Genomic DNA, 21,846 nt, shown 5'->3' on the forward strand with positions numbered 1-21,846 from the left:
CAGTATCAGCCTCTCGTAAAATGCATGAACTGATTCTTTTGCTTCCTGTTGTGTTTGATCTATTTTAACCCAGTCTGTCTCTTTTGCAGGTACTTTACTTTTCAGGTATACCATCACCTGATCATACTTCCTCATTACCTCTGGATCTGGTGCTCCTGTTCTCTGATCTCTTGGATATTCCTCAGTAGGCCAACTTAAAACTATTTTACACTCAGTCCACAAGTCTGCTGGAACAATTATATCAAACAGACTATTCAGGTCAATCCACAGCACTTTTGACAATTTCACAAACCTGTCTACCTGCCTATACCACTCTACGGGCTTTTCTCTCAGCCGAGGAAAATCATTCGTAAATGATAAAATATCCTGTCTGGTCCATGGAACATGTACATATCCTCCTCCAAGTATTTCTCTCATAGGATAAGCATCCACTGCTTTCTCTTTTTCTCTCGCAGGAAATGCTGAATAAGTTCTATCTCCTGATTCTTCTCTTTTCTTGTACCACCTATCCTTCCATTTTTCTACATCACCCCATCTTCGCAACAACGCAACCATTTCTTTAATCTGTCCTGTTCTACCAGTACCATTCAGATTTTCAATGTCTTTATCCGTGAAATCCATCCTGTAAGACTTCTGCAAAGCTTTCACTTTATCAATGTCAACTCCCTGTTCATTCGCTACTGCTCTTAACCTGTCATGTGTATTTCTTGCTCTCCAGGTGATATTTTTGCACATAAACAACAGTTCACCATCATGATGGTTTTTTAGAATTTCTGTAGGAACTGTCCCTGCAACAAGCTCTTCTAATTCTACACGTAACCTGGCCACATCAATAGCCTGTGAATCTGTATCCCTCTTTTGAAGAACTTTCATCCAATCATTCAAATCTTCAGCTGTTATTTCAGTAGTTTTTCTCACTGGAACCACTTTCTTCTGCGGTTCTAAAATCGGCATCCCTGAACAACTAGCTTCACTAGCATCCAATCTCGAATTAGACTCTACCTCTAATCCTTCACTACATGTGTCATGTCTGGATTGTCTCAGATCACTACTTTCTGTCCTTCTTCCTGAATCTCCTGAGGGACCAGCTAAACTTGTTATCTTATTCCCAACATATGGAATCACCAAACCATTCTCACTCGTCCTCTGCTTATCAAAAACAGGCATAACTGAACCTATGGTTACAGGTACCGTAACAGCTTCCAGATTCTTTGTCAGCTCTCTAATCTTTTCAGTCAGCTCTGATGTAGTTCTGGCTAATTCTCTTGTATTCTCGTCACCACATCGATTCTCTCTCTCCCTGAAAGGATTACCACTTCTTAACTCAGGTGTCACATTTTCTGTCTCAATAATATGCAATGTATCTCTTATCGGAGAAACAACTGGTGTGCTCTCTTCTGGTTCTGGTCTATATGGAGGTGGTCTCTTGTAAATCATGTCATTCAAGACCTCATCCTCATACTCATTGACTCCATATCTTCTCACTTCTGCCTCAGGAACCCTTTCCGCTCCCTTCCTTTCTTCTCTCTCGTCAACTGTTCTCATAGGATATAATCCCTCTGACATGCTAGCATCTCGCCATCTTTTCATTCGATCATTATGAGTTTCACGATCATGCCTCCTTCCAAACATGTGTCTGTAATTGCCTCCAGACCTCTGTTTTTCTCGCTCATGTACTTCCTCTTCCCATTCCACTAAAGCCTCAAACTGTGTCGGCCTTGGTCTTGGGTCAAGACATAACATATTTTCCCGTAAATTTCTCAACACGGCCAAATTAAATGAACCATGTTCTGGAAATGCTAGGACACCATCTTCCTTTGTATACCTAACCCAATTCTCCAACCATATACAGGTATGATACCCACATCTTGCAACCATGAAGGATGCAGGTGTTTTCGCTGGAGGTAACAATTCACCCTCTCTTGTTTTAACATCTTTATCCTTGTCAAACCAGCGCTTTATTTTTCCGAACAAAGATTTTTTCTTTTTCTCTTCTTGGTAATACATTTTAACGTTTACCAAAACTTTCTAATCCCTTCCGTATTACAACTGCACAATACGATTTTTAATCCAATAACAGCGCGACTCACACTAACGCACCAATCCTGGAGCGTCTACGTCACTAGAATACCTCTTCCAATCCTTGCGCGGCTCACACCAACGCACCAATCTCAGCGCGAACACTATTCTGATCCAATGTCCAATCAGAGCGCGGTCTGTTTGACGTCAGCAGTCGCTGCAGTCGCTTCTGTCTCCTGTCTCCTGTCACTCGTCTACCCCTCCTTTACAAAACTTCTCAGTAGACTTTGTGTCAAATTTAGGGGTGGGCGGAATTTGCGGAATTAACCTTCGCAAATTATCGCGAGAATGTTTAAAATTATCGCAAACAAGCAGAAATATCGCGAAGATGCGGAAGTTTTTTTCCGGCATGTTCGCGAGATTTTCTGCATGGTTGCGGGTCGCCAACTTACCCATGTGGTTGCTTGCGGGCGCGGCCATCTTGTTTTGAGTTGTTCTCGCGTTGCATGATCGCGAGAAGAAAGACGTGATCGCGCGACGCATGACGTCACTGCGGGCGCGAACTGTCGCGAGACAGCGCAAATGGCTAAAAACAATACAACATCTCATGGAGAACGCGACCGGATCAAGAAAACTTGTCGGCGAACGCAGGGATTCAGGTAAGGCGATCGCGCGCGCGCGAGAATGTATCATTTTACAGCGCGAGCAAGAAACAAATTATCGCCAAGCTGCGGAAACCGGAATTTTTGACATTTTCGCGCTCTCCGCGGAACGCAAAAATGTCAAATTATCGCAATTTCCGCGAACGGAACGAAATTTTTGCCCAGGCCTAGTCAAATTCTACAAAATCTATTAGTTACAACATATAAACATCTCCATTGTCTGCTTCGCTAACCATAGAATAGTAAAGAAAATCTATTTCACAAGAATCCCGTCTTCCACTCACTTCTGTTTCAGTACGGAATTAATACTCTCGTTGACACAGTAGCACATCCCTCTACTCTGCCCTTCTATCATGCATTCATTAACTGTTTCCTCTAGGACTGATCCAAAAGAGTTTTACAATCAACTAAATGCTCATACATTCACGCACAATCATACAAGAAAAATATAGTACATACACACAGAATCCTTCCCGAGAACAGCGAACAATCTGTCCCGCTACAGAATTATAACACATGTTAACCAAGCAGCTTACCTCTGCCCAGTCCTTCAAACAAGCTCAGAGAATACCTATTACTTCTCCCGCGATAAGCTTTAACGGTGAACCTTACGGATCCCTGGGACTTAAGACCAGAGTTTCACAGATAACCTTTGCTACCATACGCACTCCTTTTATACCAGAAATATTTCTAATAGTAACATACGACAATGTCACTGATTCCGAACTCAGACAATGTGACGCGCAACTTCAATTGTCACACGTTTTTCCTGCATACATACAGGACCAACAATCCCGTCTTTCCCGAGAGCAGTATATACTTCCCTCTGCCCTACTACGGAACTGCTACTAGCTCCCAAGTTCCAGAAGCACTACATATAACTCAACATGACGACTCCAACATATAGTATTAGTACATATACCAACATCAATCAATAATCAATAATCAATAAGCCAATGTACAAGCAATCTAATCAGATCAAGACAATCATCAATAACCATCCTCTGCTACCAGGAAATTGGTGCAGATCGGGGTGTACAAATTCTCCCTACTTCCACGGATAGAGTAATTTCACAGATACACGCACATACACTCATCATACGCTTGGGCCCATTTTACTAACATACACTCAAATACTCTACCATCACTGAACCTGTGGGAAGAAAAACTCCTAAACACCCTGCATCTACACTGAGGTCGATAAGACCTAATTGTAATTGTCCTGAGTCATGATCTAAACAATCTATACAACAATAATCAAAATAGAGTACTCAATAATTGACAAGAAATAACCACCAACACTGTATTTAAAATTATGGTACTTTATCTAAAATTAGTCAAAGGAAATCAATCAAAGTAAATCATTATTCTCATAATTACCTATTCTAGCTAAATGTCAGAATGGGTCAGGACAGGTCTCTCAGTAGAAGTCTCCCAAGTCCCCGTCCTCACAGCATAGATCCTCACCAACGCAGGTTTGGGAAGAAGTGGTATAAGACCCTCTCTAGGCTAACAATATTTATAATAAATTTAACAAAAGAAGGCAACATAAAATGTTTTAGATATCCGCTGAACCGCTGAGCAGAGCGAGCAGGAAAGGATGTAGCATCGCTACATTTGGAAAATCTCCGCTCAGAAAAATCACAAAAATAAAAAGACGGAAGACGGAACTAAAATTTTCAAATGTATCTCTTCATGTTCATATTTCCTCGGAACCAGCATTGTGATCACAAAGTTCATTGTGGCTCCTTTGTCCTCCAAGGTTACTCAGATGCAATTGGATGTTCGCCCAGAGCTGCTGTCCTCACGGAAAACTTTTAAAACCAGGCGAAGACTGTGGTCAGATGACTCTCGACCATGTTCAGCAAGGCCTTCTCATCACACATCAACTACTTGAAAGCAGGCTTTAAACGGCAGCCATTTTTCTACTAGTCCAAAACGTATCATCTTAATTAAAAGAGACAAAAACAACGTTGCCACAGCATAGTGATTAAACAGTGTTAACCCCACTAATACCCTTATGTGTATGTAATTATCTAGCCTTTGCAACACAGAAAAGCATTAGTACATGACAATTCAAAAGCATTTTGTGCTTTAAAACAAACAGCACTCAGCAACGTTTATTCAATAAAACATGCACATTATTAGTACGCAACACAAACGCATTCCCACGTGTCATTTTCTCTTGTTAATTCGTATTGGTTAGTCAGAACATTTACACAAAACAAATAATTAATAATTAAAATTAATAATTTTATTTTCGACAAATAGACAAACCAGAGCTTAAAAACCCAATAGATTTTCAACAGAAAACTCTGCTCCAGCACCATGACCTGTGTGTTGAGCTGTGACACCCAGGGCAACATGTAGATGGCTTCAGCAGCCCATGTGTGACTTAGATGCACCAGTGCCGAAAGGCACCATGTGAGGGAGGTGACATGGTCGCAATGTGATCATCCAGTGTGCAGAGCGGAGGTCAGTATTGAATATGGCACTGCTTTGTGAGGTGGTGGGATCCGGCACGGCGAATCTATTAATCTGCCTCCCACCTTGGGTAGAGGATGTTGGGGAGAGGATTTGGCCTAACGGGTAGGGGGTCGACCTCAAAACTAGGGAACTGGGTTCGAGTCTCAGCAACGATACTCCACATCCTGTGATTCTGGGCAAATCACTTAGGTGCCGATCACGATCCGGTAAAAAATATCCCCGTGCGACTCGTATCCGGTCTTTTTACCGTACGATTCGTACAAGTGCCGTACAAACTGGCAATCACGATTCGCATGGTAAAAAGTCCATACGAACCGCATTGGGAATATTTCCCCACACGTCCTCGGGTCGGAAAATGTGTCCGACACGTCCTCGTACGATTCACCGTACAAACGTGAAAGGTGAAGTCCGACCGGGGAATCACGATCCATCCCGGGCGTCCGAATGCACAACCGTATGGTGAAAAGACCGTCCGCACCGAACTCCCATAACGACGTCCAAACAGGTGCCCGGTACGTGCCGTACCCCCCCCCCCCAGCCCCCGTAGGTACGCGCCGACCCCCCCCCCAGCCCCCGTAGGTACGCGCCGACCCCCCCCAGCCCCCGTAGGTACGCGCCGACCCCCCCCCCAGCCCCCGTAGGTACGCGCCGACCCCCCCCCAGCCCCCGTAGGTACGCGCCGACCCCCCCCCCCAGCCCCCGTAGGTACGCGCCGACCCCCCCTGTGTGTACACCCTTGTACGCGTCGAACCCCCCGTGTATGTACGGTGCGTACCCCCCATGTACGTTCGAGTCGAACCCCCCCCGTGTACGTTCGAGTCGAACCCCCTCATGTACGTTCGAGTCGTACCCCCGTGTACGTTCGAGTCGAACCCCCCCTGTACGTTCGAGTCGTACCCCCCGTGTACGTTCGAGTCGAACCCCCTCGTGTACGTTCGAGTCGTACCCCCCCGTGTACATTCGAGTCGAACCCCCCCTGTACGTTCGAGTCGTACCCCCCCGTGTACGTTCGAGTCGAACCCCCCCTGTACGTTCGAGTCGTACCCCCCCGTGTACGTTCGAGTCGAACCCCCCCTGTACGTTCGAGTCGTACCCCCCCATGTACGTTCGAGTCGAACCCCCGTGTACGTTCGAGTCGTACCCCCCGTGTACGTTCGAGTCGAACCCCCCCTGTACGTTCGAGTCGTACCCCCCCTGTACGTTCGAGTCGAACCCCCTCGTGTACGTTCGAGTCGTACCCCCCGTGTACGTTCGAGTCGAACCCCCCCTGTACGTTCGAGTCGTACCCCCCCGTGTACGTTCGAGTCGAACCCCCCGTGTACGTTCGAGTCGAACCCCCCCTGTACGTTCGAGTCGTACCCCCCGTGTACGTTCGAGTCGAACCCCCCGTGTACGTTCGAGTCGTACCCCCCCGTGTACGTTCGAGTCGAACCCCCCCTGTACGTTCGAGTCGTACCCCCCGTGTACGTTCGAGTCGAACCCCCCTGTACGTTCGAGTCGTACCCCCGTGTACGTTCGAGTCGAACCCCCCCTGTACGTTCGAGTCGTACCCCCCCGTGTACGTTCGAGTCGAACCCCCTCGTGTACGTTCGAGTCGTACCCCCCCGTGTACGTTCGAGTCGAACCCCCCCTGTACGTTCGAGTCGTACCCCCCGTGTACGTTCGAGTCGAACCCCCCGTGTACGTTCGAGTCGTACCCCCGTGTACGTTCGAGTCGAACCCCCCCTGTACGTTCGAGTCGTACCCCCCCCGTGTACGTTCGAGTCGAACCCCCTCGTGTACGTTCGAGTCGTACCCCCCGTGTACGTTCGAGTCGAACCCCCCCTGTACGTTCGAGTCGTACCCCCCGTGTACGTTCGAGTCGAACCCCCCCTGTACGTTCGAGTCGTACCCCCCGTGTACGTTCGAGTCGAACCCCCTCGTGTACGTTCGAGTCGTACCCCCGTGTACGTTCGAGTCGAACCCCCCCTGTACGTTCGAGTCGTACCCCCCCGTGTACGTTCGAGTCGAACCCCCTCGTGTACGTTCGCTGGGGGTACGCACCGTACATACACGGTGGGGTTCGACTCGAACGTACACGGGGGGTACGACTCGAACGTACAGGGGGGGTTCGACTCGAACATACACGGGGGGGTACGACTCGAACGTACACGGGGGGTACGCACCGTACATACACGGGTGGGGGTACGACTCGAACGTACACGGGGGTACGCACCGTACATACACGGGTGGGGGTACGACTCGAACGTACACGGGGGTTCGACTCGAACGTACACGAGGGGGTTCGACTCGAACGTACACGGGGGGGGTACGACTCGAACGTACAGGGGGGGTTCGACTCGAACGTACACGGGGGGTACGACTCGAACGTACACGGGGGTTCGACTCGAACGTACACGGGGGGGGTACGACTCGAACGTACAGGGGGGGTTCGACTCGAACGTACACGGGGGGTACGACTCGAACGTACACGGGGGGTTCGACTCGAACGTACACGGGGGGGTACGACTCGAACGTACAGGGGGGGTTCGACTCGAACGTACACGGGGGGTTCGACTCGAACGTACACGGGGGGTACGACTCGAACGTACAGGGGGGGTTCGACTCGAACGTACACGGGGGGTACGACTCGAACATACACGAGGGGGTTCGACTCGAACGTACACGGGGGGGGTACGACTCGAACGTACAGGGGGGGTTCGACTCGAACGTACACGGGGGTACGACTCGAACGTACACGGGGGGTTCGACTCGAACGTACACGGGGGGGTACGACTCGAACGTACAGGGGGGGTTCGACTCGAATGTACACGGGGGGTACGACTCGAACGTACACGGGGGTTCGACTCGAACGTACACGGGGGGGTACGACTCGAACGTACAGGGGGGGTTCGACTCGAACGTACACGGGGGGGGTACGACTCGAACGTACACGAGGGGGTTCGACTCGAACGTACACGGGGGGTACGACTCGAACGTACAGGGGGGGTTCGACTCGAACGTACACGGGGGGGTACGACTCAAATGTACACGAGGGGGTTCGACTCGAACGTACACGGGGGGTTCGACTCGAACGTACACGGGGGGTACGCACCGTACATACACGGGGGTTCGACGCGTACAAGGGTGTACACACAGGGGGGGTCGGCGCGTACCTACGGGGGCTGGGGGGGGGTCGGCGCGTACCTACGGGGGCTGGGGGGGGTCGGCGCGTACCTACGGGGGCTGGGGGGGGGGTCGGCGCGTACCTACGGGGGCTGGGGGGGGGTCGGCGCGTACCTACGGGGGCTGGGGGGGGGTCGGCGCGTACCTACGGGGGCTGGGGGGGGGGGTACGGCACGTACTGGGCACCTGTTTGGACGTCTCCGTGGTCGTTATGGGAGTTCGGTGCGGACGGTCTTTTCACCATACGGTTGTGCATTCGGACGCCCGGGATGGATCGTGATTCCCCGGTCGGACTTCACCTTTCACGTTTGTACGGTGAATCGTACGAGGACGTGTCGGACACATTTTCCGACCCGAGGACGTGTGGGGAAATATTCCCAATGCGGTTCGTATGGACTTTTTACCATGCGAATCGTGATTGCCAGTTCGTACGGCACTTGTACGAATCGTACGGTAAAAAGACCGGATACGAGTCGCACGGGGATATTTTTTACCGGATCGTGATCGGCACCTTAATCTACCTGCGCCGTGCGTAACTGGTGCTTGTGTAAAGCTCTCTGATACCGGATACATTTGGGTCAAGTTCACGCTATATAACACTTGGAAAAAAAAAAACTATAGGCCTCTCATGATGAAAGTATGTAAAAGGCAGTTTTACTTTTCTGAATTCACAGGCCAGCACATACATACCAACATTTTGAAAATGTCGGTATGCCTCAGAGAAGCCACACCTCGGACCTCCTTGAGGGCAGTGAATGTTTAAGAATATTTAACACACAAACCATAATGACCAACAGCAGTAACATGCAAACATAAGTAGCGGGATGCACACCATAGTCCTCCGAAATTGATCATAAGCTTAACTTGTATTCCTGTGTAGGCGTGCATGCCAGGTAAGCGCTCCGTCCAAATTGCGCTTGCAAAAATGAACAAAACCAGTGGACCCTGTTACAGCTCCATATACCGGCAGCACAGCCAATCCTTTGAATGAGTCCAATCAATTAAATCAGGTTATTTTCAATCTTTATGTACTCTGTCAGTTTTCTCTATTACTTTTTTCTGCCATTTGCTCTGCCGTTTACTTCAATTCATTTTACTCATTTTCATCCAAGTGAATCACCCACACACAGGAGGCATGATAGTTTCCAAATGTCACGTGTTTAATTGAATTTGCCCAATGCATTTCGGGACGAATCCCTTCGTCAGGGGCATCTAAAATACACAAATTGAATAGATGTCAACATAATCTTTGCAAATACTATAATGCACTATACATATTATAAATAATAATTATATCGTGATGCATACTCGATGCTTAGACCCATGCCCTGAAACCATTCCCGTTAAAAAATGACACCATACTGTCTGTAACGATCCTGATTGAAAACCTCCCAACTCTAGGACTTCGCCTATCTTGTGAATAACCCACCTCCGTGCAAATAACACTTCAACCTTTGTTAAAAAAACATGCTGTAGAATGCTTGACACATTTAGATGCCCCTGACGAAGGGATTCGTCACTTGGATGAAAATGAGTAAAATGAATTGAAGTAAACGGCAGAGCAAATGGCAGAAAAAAGTAATAGAGAAAACTGACAGAGTACATAAAGATTGAAAATAACCTGATTTAATTGATTGGACTCATTCAAAGGATTGGCTGTGCTGCCGGTATATGGAGCTGGTTTTGTTCAACAGCAGTAACAGCCAGAAACAGACAGACAAATGCGTTTTGGTGCAGGGACTCTTTTCCGTGCTAGAGCGATTTGCCTTTGCATTGCCCTCTATCAGATCCAGACATTGAGCTGAATTTCATTAGCTTTAAAAGTGGGCACATTCTCTTTGTTTGCAGCATACGTGTTCACGTTCACTCACGTTTTCTATTTCAGGCACATCATTATTCACATTTAATATATAAGTGTACTCATGCAATGTTGTTATAAAACTGTGCACACTGATCATGGCTATACGAGTGCATTTTAATTATTTGAGGTTTAGTTCAGTGCAAGGAACACCTTAGGTTAACAAGGTGCTGGTATAAACTAGAAATAATTCGTTCTTCCACCGCTGGGATGAGTAGCAGAGTTAAGGGAGACTACCCGCATCCTGTTGGTTCGGAAAAGAGTGTCGGTGTGTGAAAATAGGAACATGGAGGTCCAAAATGGCTAAGGTTCAACTCCTGGAGGGTCCTACCCTCTCTTAATATATACAATATGCTTTAACAGCATGTGCAACTGTATGAAGAATGGTGTAAGCGCACTGATGAAAACACATGCATTTTACACTGAAACTATTAAACGATTAACCATCTTAAAAATAAATTAAAAAAGAAAACTTGTGAGTTGGCGCAAAGGTAGCCCTAAAATATCAGCCGGAATCTCAAGTCGCCATGGGTGTTAAAATGCCCAAGAAAAGTTTAGATATCAGATTAGTCACATTATTTCAAATGAGGCTTGCTTCCAGGCTCTCTTACCCGAATCACGGATGAGGTTATTAACGCTAGTGAGGCGGATGTCTTAGATAGCTGCCTGATTTACCCTAAGCCTGCTGATCGAACTGGCTGTGCAGAGCCTGCTGACGGACAAGCAGATGGGACACAGGGAGCAGCGTGCAAGTTAGATTTTTTGTTCCCTCTAAAAAGATCGGCACAACCAAGATGACCCCTCTCTGACTGGGCTCTGTGTGACCCTGAGATGAAGGCCTGAGGACAGGCACGGTTGGGAGGCCAAGACAAAACAACTGCCCACCGGCGCGACGGAGCGAGTGTTCGGCCTTTTGGAGTCGTAGGGCCCTGGGAGGATGACTGCTGCGTGGCAGACTCGGCCCTAACGAGCCTCAGCGCGAAGTACGCCTTGGTGAAGGGGAGGGAGGCCGTGTTGTTAATATAAATGCTTTGGTTTATAAGAACAGCCTGCCGCTCTTATTTCGGGCGTCGAAGTCCAGTATAGGAACATACCATGGCAGTAGGAGAAACCTGCGGCTGGCCACCACCAGTGGGTGTAAACAAAGAGGAAGCCCCGCCGGCAACTAGCGCTGAGAGAGACCGGTACCGGCTGCCACGCTGCAGAAAAGGCACGCGGTACGCGATGTGATCTGCAGAGGCAGACATGGGGTGAACAACACTACAAGACATAGGCATAGTACGTGCACTGCCGAAAAACGCAGGCTGTGCACAAGGCAAGCGGAGGTTGGAGAGAAGAAAAAAAAGCACTTGGCGCCGTGCGAGTCTCGGCGCCGACTATATCCTGGATTCTGAGCAAATCGCTTAACCTGGTGCCTAAAAATAGCTGAACTCTCTAATGTAGCCAGTGGGGCTCATGTAATCGCAGCCTAAAGAGAACATAGGTGCCAACCTGTATTCTTTTTGGGCCTGTGTTGCAACCAACAAGATGCAAGAGGTGTCCACAGAGAAAGGGCACAGCTTCCGCTTCTTAAGTAACGTTTCCAAAAGTGAAAGCACACGAGGAATGAAGAGAGAATCCAGCTGCACCCCTCCTACAGCCCGCCCCCTCTCGTGATGAGTTTAAATTGTTACCACCCATCACCTCGTTCTCCTTCTCAGTCTGCCCCGCTCCCTGCCATTGAAATGAATGGAGTTCTGTGAACTCCTCCCAGGGCCATTGTGTAAGCGCCCGAAATCCAAATGTATTCACGGCATTCAAAGTCACCACGCCCTCTGCACTGATGTCACAGCTGTAGCTTGTGCCTGCAGGTCGAAGAATACCTCGCCCAGCAGGCATATGCACAGCAGGAGCATCTGCAAAGTTCATCACAGTTGCCCATAACAAAATAAGAGAGCAGCAAGTAGTAGTTTCTTTCCTGCTGTGTGGCGATTTTCTAAATTCTCTTTTTGCCTCTCCCCTCAGAGTGGTAGGGGCAGGGCGACGCCCATTTTGCCCATTAGCACCAGCCGCCCCTGGAGTACGATTCGCACGTATGCTGTCGGACTCGGTTCGGTCGGACTCTCATAGAAGTCAATGGGAGCCAGATGTACGACGCGTACATGTGCTCCCATTGACTGAATGGGTATGTCTCGGACAAGTGTGCCCCCTACAGTGGGTACGCATCGGTGCCATCCGTGCCGTACATGCCTATGTGGGGGAGACCAATTGTTCTCCCCCTGTGTGCGAGTTGTACGGCTGCGGGTGTCGGGGGGTCCGACGCAGACCCCCAAAGTCCGACTCCAGGAGCTTTTGCGAGCCGAACGCTCTGACTCGGTCGAGCTGTCCGATTCGAGCATCGTACTAGTTTGGTCGAGATTCGTCTCCATTGCGCGTGTCGGTTTGCGTGCGACCGAATCGGATGGATCGGACGGATCGGGTCAGAGCCGGGAAAGAGTCAGTCGGAGAATTTGCGCATCTTCCCATTGTACTTCGTTGTCCGGACGCGTGTACGGATCGGTCGGAAAAGTAGCATCGGAATCGGATCCGCTACGGCCGAACCTGATTCAGTGCCCTTCCGACCGAAATCGGAATCGGCCCCTAAGTGTTACCTATATTTATGTGATATACATTATATTATAGTTATGTATTAAAATGTTTAAGTTTTACTATGTTAAACTATGTATTTATTTAAAAACAATATGTTTGTCATATTTTGAAAAATATTAGTGTAAACGATATTTTTAACTCAATATTTTTGTACTTACCTTTATAAGTATAATAAAATTATATTTGCTTCAACAATATTTTTGACACAATTTTTCTGTGTCATGATATTTGTGTGCTTGATATTCTGTCACTGATCTAATAAATCAATGCACAACAGGATATAGATCTCATTTTGACTTTGAAATAGACATGATTGTTTGCTCAGGACCCTCACATTAACATTTCTTCATTGCTCCTGGGTCTTCTCAGACCTTTCAATATAATATGATCCCAATTTGTGGTCTCCCCAGAACCCGAGGTGTTGTGGTTCAAGATGATCCACCGCTCTTCTTTGGGCAATTTTGGGGATTTTAGACTCATATTCATCATCAATAACACAGAAGCATGGAAACTCTTTTCACTAGTATGCTGATGACACAAAGCTCCATCTTTAGATAAACAGAAAAACAGTCATTGGCAAAGTAAAAGGTCTGGGTATAATGTGATAGTAACACACAAGCGGAAGCCAGCAAGTGCAGACAGAAAGGGCTAAAATTTTATTTTATCCCTGATGCAGTTCAATGCTAGCACTCAAGTCGAAGCAGATAGATGTACCTACACAGCTAATAGCAATGAGTGAGCCATAAATACACCACAGGATTTAGCCAAAAGTGATTGACAGTGTCTCAAAGAAATTGCTGAAAAAGGCTGATGAAAGAAAGCTAGTGGCTGAAAAGTGCAGAACCAAAGCTCACTGTGGGGGTTATTTGCAAGCCCCTTTCGCCGCGGGTGCATCACTTTTTATATGGGAAAAAAATATGCACCGGAGGCACAAGGGACTTGTAAATAAGTGCCTTGGTGTATATTGTAAACAACAGGTCTGTTTGATAGTTGCTGTGAATAAACCCAGACCTAACTAGTCTCAACTTCTTGGCAAGCAGTATTTTAGAAATCTGAGCACTGATGTTTTATATTAAACTTAAATAAAACAGTCTATACAGACTTCATGATTTTATTACTGAGACAAACTCCAGAGCTCTCTAATGAATGAGCTGAATAACTTAGATCTATTAGTATATCTCCAGAGCCAGTCACATCTGCCAAATTATTGGTTTTCCTTGGAGACTGAAAGCTCCACCTTAACTTACACATAAACACGTTGTGCAACTGAAAAGTTGCCTTTTGCTATTTAGTAAACCTGTTGTGCCAGTAAATAAAGGGTTACCGAATTGCAAAAAGTGTTTTAAAACAGACACCGCATCACAGTTTGTGTTTAGGGCATCCCTACCAATTTACTGTTCAATATGCGATGTATCAATGGTTTGCATCTGCAGTTCTGGTTGCAAACCATTGAAAAGTTACCAACTCCTCAAAGGAGGTGGTAACCGATTTGCTTGGGGGTTGGTAAGCTGGAAAATGTTTGTTTAGTAAAAAGCAGTAGTCCAGAGGACCACTGGCATTTATTTAAAAACAACTTTAAAAGATTTGTTTTTTTTTTAAATTAAGTCTTGTTTGCTTTAAGGAAAACAGCCTGCATATAAAAAAAAAAGTTTCCTTAATTTAAAGACAGTCACAGACATGGTAGTCTGCTGTACCAAGAAGACAACCGACCCTGTAATGCCGTCCAAACAAATTGAGTCGCAGTTTGCAATCTGTCATGTGTGTATTAATAAGGTAGGTCAAATGGTGTCACACTCTGAATCATTATTTTGTATATGACCTATTAGTACATTGGTCAGTTTGCAAAAGTGGGTGTGCAATTTGCAAGCACTTTTTGCAAATGTTGGTACAAGTTTTGCCTTAATTATATTTTTGCACTAGATGGAGCGTACTGCCAAGTCATATTTCAATGAAAGCGCTCACGTTGTCCATTTACACCGATTAATTGCATGGGGCAAATTACCTGCAGACATAAACTATTTAAACAACAAAAGCGTTTTATTGAGAACTTTGGATAACCCACAATAGTGAGGGAATTAAAGTGTCTGGTCTACATTATTGTAAAATGTCAAACACATGTATTTCTTTGAAAAATGCAAAATAGAAAAAGGTCAACTTATCAACTTAGAAACACAAAATGTATGTTTAGTGTGGAGTATTTCAGTTGGAATATTTAATATAGGTGCAATTTATAGAATTGTTGCATTTCCAGATAAGATTTCCAGATGTATTCATGGACGATACACCATATTTGTGCTCTGTATGTTTGGAGTTGCAGTCTTTGTGTGCTTGGTTGGACTAATACAATTTATAACAATGATCTGTAAAAGGAAAAACCAGAAGCGCTTACAAGTTCTTCCGCAAATTTGAGAAAGTCTGTCTTTTCCTAGCTTGTAGGAGGAGTTGTTCAGCTCCTGTCTTGTACCACAACAAACTAAGAAGGATGCACCTGTTTCTTGGGGCTATACACTTTAAGATCTCTGGGTAAAATCATCTAATTCACCAGTGTTGGATCTTTCTTAGATTCACATGCTTGAATCATTTGCCATCGCCGAAGTGGGAGTCCCACAATGCCATAGTAAAGCAGTATGCATCAGTATAATAGGCTATAATGACAATGGAAAGTTAGTTTAATAGCCTACCTATTTCCTTTTTTTAAAAGGACCAAACTAAAATGATTACCAATCCGGCAACACCAACCTCTGGAACTCTTCCAACAGAGGCTCAATCCCTCAGATTTTCTACTGCACGTCATGTGAAGGGAATCTCCTTTTTTTCTTTTTAGAGTTGCAGATTTATCTACAGCTACTATGTCTGATATTTCTAAGAAAATCAGATCCTGCAAAAAATATGGAAAGAAAAGGCTCCATGTGAATGATCCACATAAGGACTGTCTTTATTGCTTCTACCCGGAGTGCAAAATATGTCACACTTTTTCCTCTAAGACCTTAAAGGACAGGGAGGGGAGGCTACTTCTGTTGGTACAGAAGTCCTAAACTCAGAAATCCACCACTTGTGAGGAAGACAATGATTCATCTGTGAGAGCCCACAAAAGGTTAAGATCTTCTGACCAAGGGATATCTGTGGAGAGCTGTAAGGCCTTGAAAACTCACCATGAAGACCCCCTGAGAAAGGAGAAAACAAATTCTTCTCATCCGAGGAGGCCTCCTCACAGCCCAGTTCTCCAGCTATAAAGATTTGGAAAAGGCTGTGTTCTTCCTCCTCAGAACCATCGACGTCAAAGAGTAAAAGTCCTCTGAGAGCCCCGTCAACAACGACTTCACCATCAATGATAGTGTCAAGCACTGCGGTCCCCACAGTCACCACCAGACAATCTTTTACGAAGACAATGATGATGACAGCCGTCAACAGGCTCATTTTGTCAACTAGAGTACTGTCATCATCAAAAACACCATTGACAACGTTGACAATGACACCGTTGATGAAGACTCCATTGACGAAGACACCATCGACAACGACACGGGCAAGAAAGACACCTTTGATGGAGAAATCGCTGACGACGATGGCACTGATGACAACGGTAACGGAATCCCAACCTCCAATGCTAAAATTTACCTTGACGATGACATTGTCGATGACATCATTGATGGCACAGTGAACGATGATAAAAATTACACAAATAAGTAAGACTGCTCTAAGAAATGAGTTGACATCCTCTACTACCAAGTCACCTCCTAGACATAAAGGAATCCAACGACAATGTGTCTTTTGGGGCAGAGCACAGCCCATGAGAATTTTGGGTCAAATACCAGGAGGATGATGAGGACGAAGAGGACAAACATTATTACCACCAGTATTATGCTCCTTCCAAGAGGCATAATTAGCATTATCAGTACCATCCTCATCCGCAGCCACGTATGATGAGGTAGAGATGCCCATGTCCCTGGCTCAAGATCTGCAGCCCGTGGTGGAGGATTACAAGAGGAGGTGTCTTGACACTCCATAGGATCAGCCAATAGTACCACTTCAACCTGCCTCTCCAGCTAAGCCAATGCATTTTCTACCACCTAGTATACCTAGGATGACACTTCCGTCATATATAGTGGTGCCTCCATGAGATGATCTAACATCTTTGGAGGAGGAAAGGGAGGAAGGGAAGCTCCCTGAGCGTAACCCCCAAGGGATGACCGCCACATCCTTCAGATTCTCCCCCAGAGGACATCGGGGCTTTCATAACCTAATGGATCGAGCAGCAACACTTTTTCATCTCCCAACCTCAGTTAAACAGTCAGTCTGCTTTCCCTATGACTTCAAAGATGAGCAAGGAAGTCAATAAGTGCCATCCCCATCATCGACTATATCTGGGAGGAGGGGATTAAAATAATGAAAAACCCTTCTACAGTAGCTGCAGTGCCACCTCGCATGGACAATAAGTATAAAGCCACTGAGGATTTCCCCGCTTGCCTCACAGATCATCCCAAACCTGACTCTGTGATCTCGCAAATGGTGCAAAGGCAATCCAAAAACCTTTCCACCTCCATTTCGGCACCACCAGACAAGGAAGCCAGGCAAGTGGACAACATAGGCTAGAGGCTTATCATCTCAGCAGATGTCTCAGGTCTACAGGAGCAGCATTCACTGGGATCCCTAGGATGAATAGAGTGAGGATACTAGGTTACTTGTTCAGTTTTCTGGCTGCCAAACTGTGGAACACCCTTCTAGCAGATATGAGACAGGGACGCTCAGAAGTGATCTTTCAGTAGAAACTTAAGACCTGGGTTTTTAGACAATCTTAACTAGGTCTAGCCATGTGTATTGGATCACTGTAGGGCTGGAATCGTGGCACAGGAACACTCCGAATGGAGTAACTAGGCACTTTACAAACATTTTAAGATAATGTATCCACTCCTTCCAATCCTGTGGGTGCGAATATTTCCAACTACCTCCCTCAATGGATAGAAATAACTTTGGACAAATGAGTACTAGTAAGTTATGGACATACCTTAGAGGTTGTACAGAAGCCACCAAAAAACCCCCCAAGGGGAGCGCACCCATATAGTCTTCATTTATAGAGAAAAAAGTGCTTATAATGTTGGCCAAGGGTGCGATAGAAAAGGTCCCTTACTCCTAGAGAGGCCTGGGATTCTACTTCTGTATTTTCATTATACGAAAGAAAACAGAGGAATGGTGACCCATCCTAGACCTCAGAAAGCTGAACAAATTCTTATGCAAACAATCCTTCCGTATGAATACTCTCTCCAGAATCCTGCACCTGCTAAACAGGGGACACTACATGACCTCTCTGAACCTACAAGACACATTTTTTCTCATCCCCATACATCTCAAGCACACTGCAAATATCTCCACTTCACTGTAGCTGGGACCCATTGCCTTCTCTGAGTTCTTCCATTCAGCCTCAAGTCAGCTCCATGTATATTCTCCAAATGTCTTGCCCCCATTGCAGTCACACTCTAGAAACAAGGAGATCAGCTATTCCCCTACCTAGATGACTAGCTGGTTAAAAGCCCCAACACAACAGTAAACTACCAGAGGTACCAGCGCTTGACTCTCTCTGTATCACAGACTAGGCCTCACTGTGAATTATCCAAAATCCTCAACTATCTCAAGTCAAACGATAACATTTCTGGGAGCCAATATGAATACAAAGCAAAACAAAGCCATTATCTCCCAAGGCAGACAGCTAGGACTATCAAACTTAGCTCCAAAGATTTCCAAAAGAAAGTATGTTTCAGTGCGGCTGTACAAGTCAGTAATTGGCATCTGCAATCAATCTGGTTCTACTGGCACAGCTCAAGATAAGGCCACTGGAAGAGGAGCTACAAGCACAATGGAGTGAGTCAGAGGGATCGTCCGATGACTTGATAAACATCACCCAAAGGATGGTACACATGTTAGTGTGGTGATCTCAAATATCTTACCTATCGCAAGGCCTCACATGCTTGACTTCACTACCTGCATTTATCATCACCACTGATGCATTCTTAGAGGGCTGGGGCGGCCACTTACAGGACCTACAGATACAAAGAAAGTGGTCAATACTTTAAAAGAAAATGCATATCAATCACCTGGAACTACAGGCGATATCTCTTACCCTCCAGGCTTTTCTTCCACGTATAGCAGGAGCCTCTGTGCTGATCTGTATGGACAATACTACTAGTAGGCATTACATTAACAGAAAATGGGGTACGAGGTCACTAATGCTTTCGCAGGAAGCCCAAGAACATTGGAAATGGCTTATAATCCACAAGATATCTCTGAAAGCCGAGCATGTGTTGGGCGTAAACAACATCTTAGAAGACATGCTCAGCAGATCCAGAGACAGTTGCCACAAGTGGTAAGTGGATAAGCAGGAGCTGGATCAAATCTTCTTCCGTTGGGGCAAACCAGCATTGGATCTCTTCAGGACAGAAAAAAGTGTCAAATGCCAGTTCTACGCCAGTCGATTCCCGCTCCCAGGGTAATGGGGAAATGCCCTTTCAATGAGAAGGTCCAGGATTTATGCATATGCTTTTCCCCCTTCCCTCTCATACTCAAATGAAGATGGAGCACAGTCGCCTCATTCTAACAGCTCCTAAATGGCCCATTACTGATGTTGGAGTCCAAGCCATTTCGCCTCCCCGCAATTCCGACGCTGCAGATGAGGGACAAAGGCCAAATGCTACATCTAGTGCCAATCTCTCTCCAATTACATTCGTGGCTTCTGAATTCAACGAGTTCCTAGATATAGATATCTCTCAAGACTGTAGAGAAATTTTGTCTAAATCAAGAGCTGAATCTATAAACAAGACAATCATGTTAAAGTGGAAGAGATTCTGCATTACCTCATGTCTCTAGCCAGATCAGGTTTAGTACATGCAAGTGTTAAAGTTCACCTTGCTGCAATTTCTAGGTACAGACATTCTGCACATTCTCTTTCACGCTGTTCCACACGAATAGTCAAACAATTCATGAAGGGGTAGTTCAGAGTTTCCCCCCAGTACGAGTTCCTCCTCCAGAATGGCATCTCAATGTGGTTTTCTCCCAGCTTATGAAGCATCCATTCGAACCCATTCACAAAGCAGGCCTGAACTATCTCACGCACAAAGTCGCTTTACTCTTGGCTCTCACTTCCGCTAGAAGAGTAAGCGATATTCATGCTTTCATGACACAGGAAACGTTCCTGCATTTCACTGATGATTATGTTCTTCTAAGGACAAATCCAAAATATATCCCCAAAGTCCCATCGCAAATTCATCTAAATTAGGCTATCCTACTTTGTACTTTTCTCCCAAATCCGGCATCCCCGGCATAAAGGTCTCTCCATACCTTGAACATTAAGCAATGTCTTAAATTATATCTTCCTTGCACTAAACAAATAAGAAAAATTGATCAACTGCTTGTCTCTTATGCACAGTCTCACCAAGGTGCTACAGGTATAAAAGCAACAGTCTCAAAGTGGATTTCGACTGCCTTTCAGTTTTGCCATAACTAGGCAGGCAAACCACTATCAGCAAGAACGAAAGGGTATTCAACAAGGGGAGTTTCCACTTCGGCTGCTCTGTTTGCAGATGTCCTGCAGGAGAAGAAATGTCATGCTGCGATGTGGAAAAGGACACACACATTCACGAAGCACTACTGTCTGGAATCGGAAGTGATGCAGCCATAGGACAGGCAGTTTAACGTCATCTATTTCAGTAAGGTGAGGTTCTGTAATTTAAAATGATTATTGATATGTCTCTGCTAATGTATTTGTTACAGTTGTAAACTGCATGATTGTCTTTTCATATATGGATAATTTGCGCAAAGTAAGTCACAGATGAATTTATACAGATATGCTATAAACTGTTACCCACCATCTTAAAGGGTTCTTCTATTACTGATATGTTTACCTACAAAAAGGCTTGCTATTCTGATTCAAGCATGTGAATCTATGAAAGATCCAATACTGGAGAAGAAAATAAGTTACTTACCTGTGACCGCAGTTCTCCAGTATTGGTATCTTTCATACATTCACATTCAACCCAACCATCACCCCACAGAGGCTCCCCTTACAGATCTGAATTATTTATTCCCACTTGTGCTCGATAAATATGAGAAACTCAGCCTCTGTTGGGAGTGTTCTAGAGAGTGCTGTTGCCTGATTGGTTATGGTTCAAGTTTGGTCCTTTTTTTAAAAGCACATAGATAGGCTATTAAACTGAGTTTTCATTGCCATTATAGCCTACTATACCAATACATACTGCTTTACTATGGTACCGTGGGACTCCGACTTCGAGTACAGGGAATGTCTCAAGCATGTGAATCTATGAAAGCTACCAATAAAGGAGAACTGTTTTTACAGGTAAGTAACTTATTTTCTCACATGCCAAATATATTCACTAATTTCCATAAATACTGTTTCATTTACATAGCTGTATTTATTCAGAGAGAACGGTGAATGTGCTGATTCTACCTAATTTATATTTGTATTAATTTGTGCAGGATTATCTTTCATCCAAATTCAATAACCAGGCATGGATTGGACTTTTCAACACACCCTCAGGAGGACGCTGGACCTGGGTTAATGGATCTACTCTGAATGAAACTGTGTAAGTTTGGCACATGTATTTTTAACATTATTACAGAAGTCTAATGGACAATATTGATCAAGTTGCGCATTTAGTGAGTTACATGTTTTCATAGTGTGCAGAATACCCACAAGCAACAACAGACCCCAGCATTCATGCATGTTGCAATAAGTAAATTTTTATACACTGACTGATGCCTTTATTGCCACGTGCAATTTTACCTATCACTGCCTTTAGGTTTCAGGCCCACCTTCTCTCCATCCACCACACTTGCAGAATGAGAGTGTGACATAAAGCATAGTGGCTGTAGTTGAACATAAAGAGTATTTTTCTCACACAGACATGTTCCTCTCTGCCCCATACTCACTGCCTGTCCCAATGACAGAGGAGGCTGCCTTCAAGACAGTGAATCTGGACCCAGCAACGCAAACTGACCCCATCTCACCAGACAACACCTTTA

At 45.7% G+C, this 21,846-nt stretch overlaps 1 protein-coding gene across 1 annotated transcript in view; it reads left to right on the forward strand.

The window, feature by feature from the left end:
* The window catches only part of LOC146813028 (uncharacterized), a 120,985-nt gene that overhangs the window by 88,170 nt on the left and 10,969 nt on the right, over positions 1-21,846 (forward strand). The window contains exon 5 of the mRNA XM_085614673.1: positions 21,301-21,407. Within this exon, the coding sequence (XP_085470799.1) occupies positions 21,301-21,407 (107 nt within the window). The remainder of the gene's footprint in view (positions 1-21,300; positions 21,408-21,846) is intronic.

Source organism: Triturus cristatus, chromosome 7 (genome assembly GCF_964204655.1).
Source record: "Triturus cristatus chromosome 7, aTriCri1.1, whole genome shotgun sequence".
NCBI classification, from domain to species: Eukaryota; Metazoa; Chordata; class Amphibia; order Caudata; family Salamandridae; genus Triturus; species Triturus cristatus.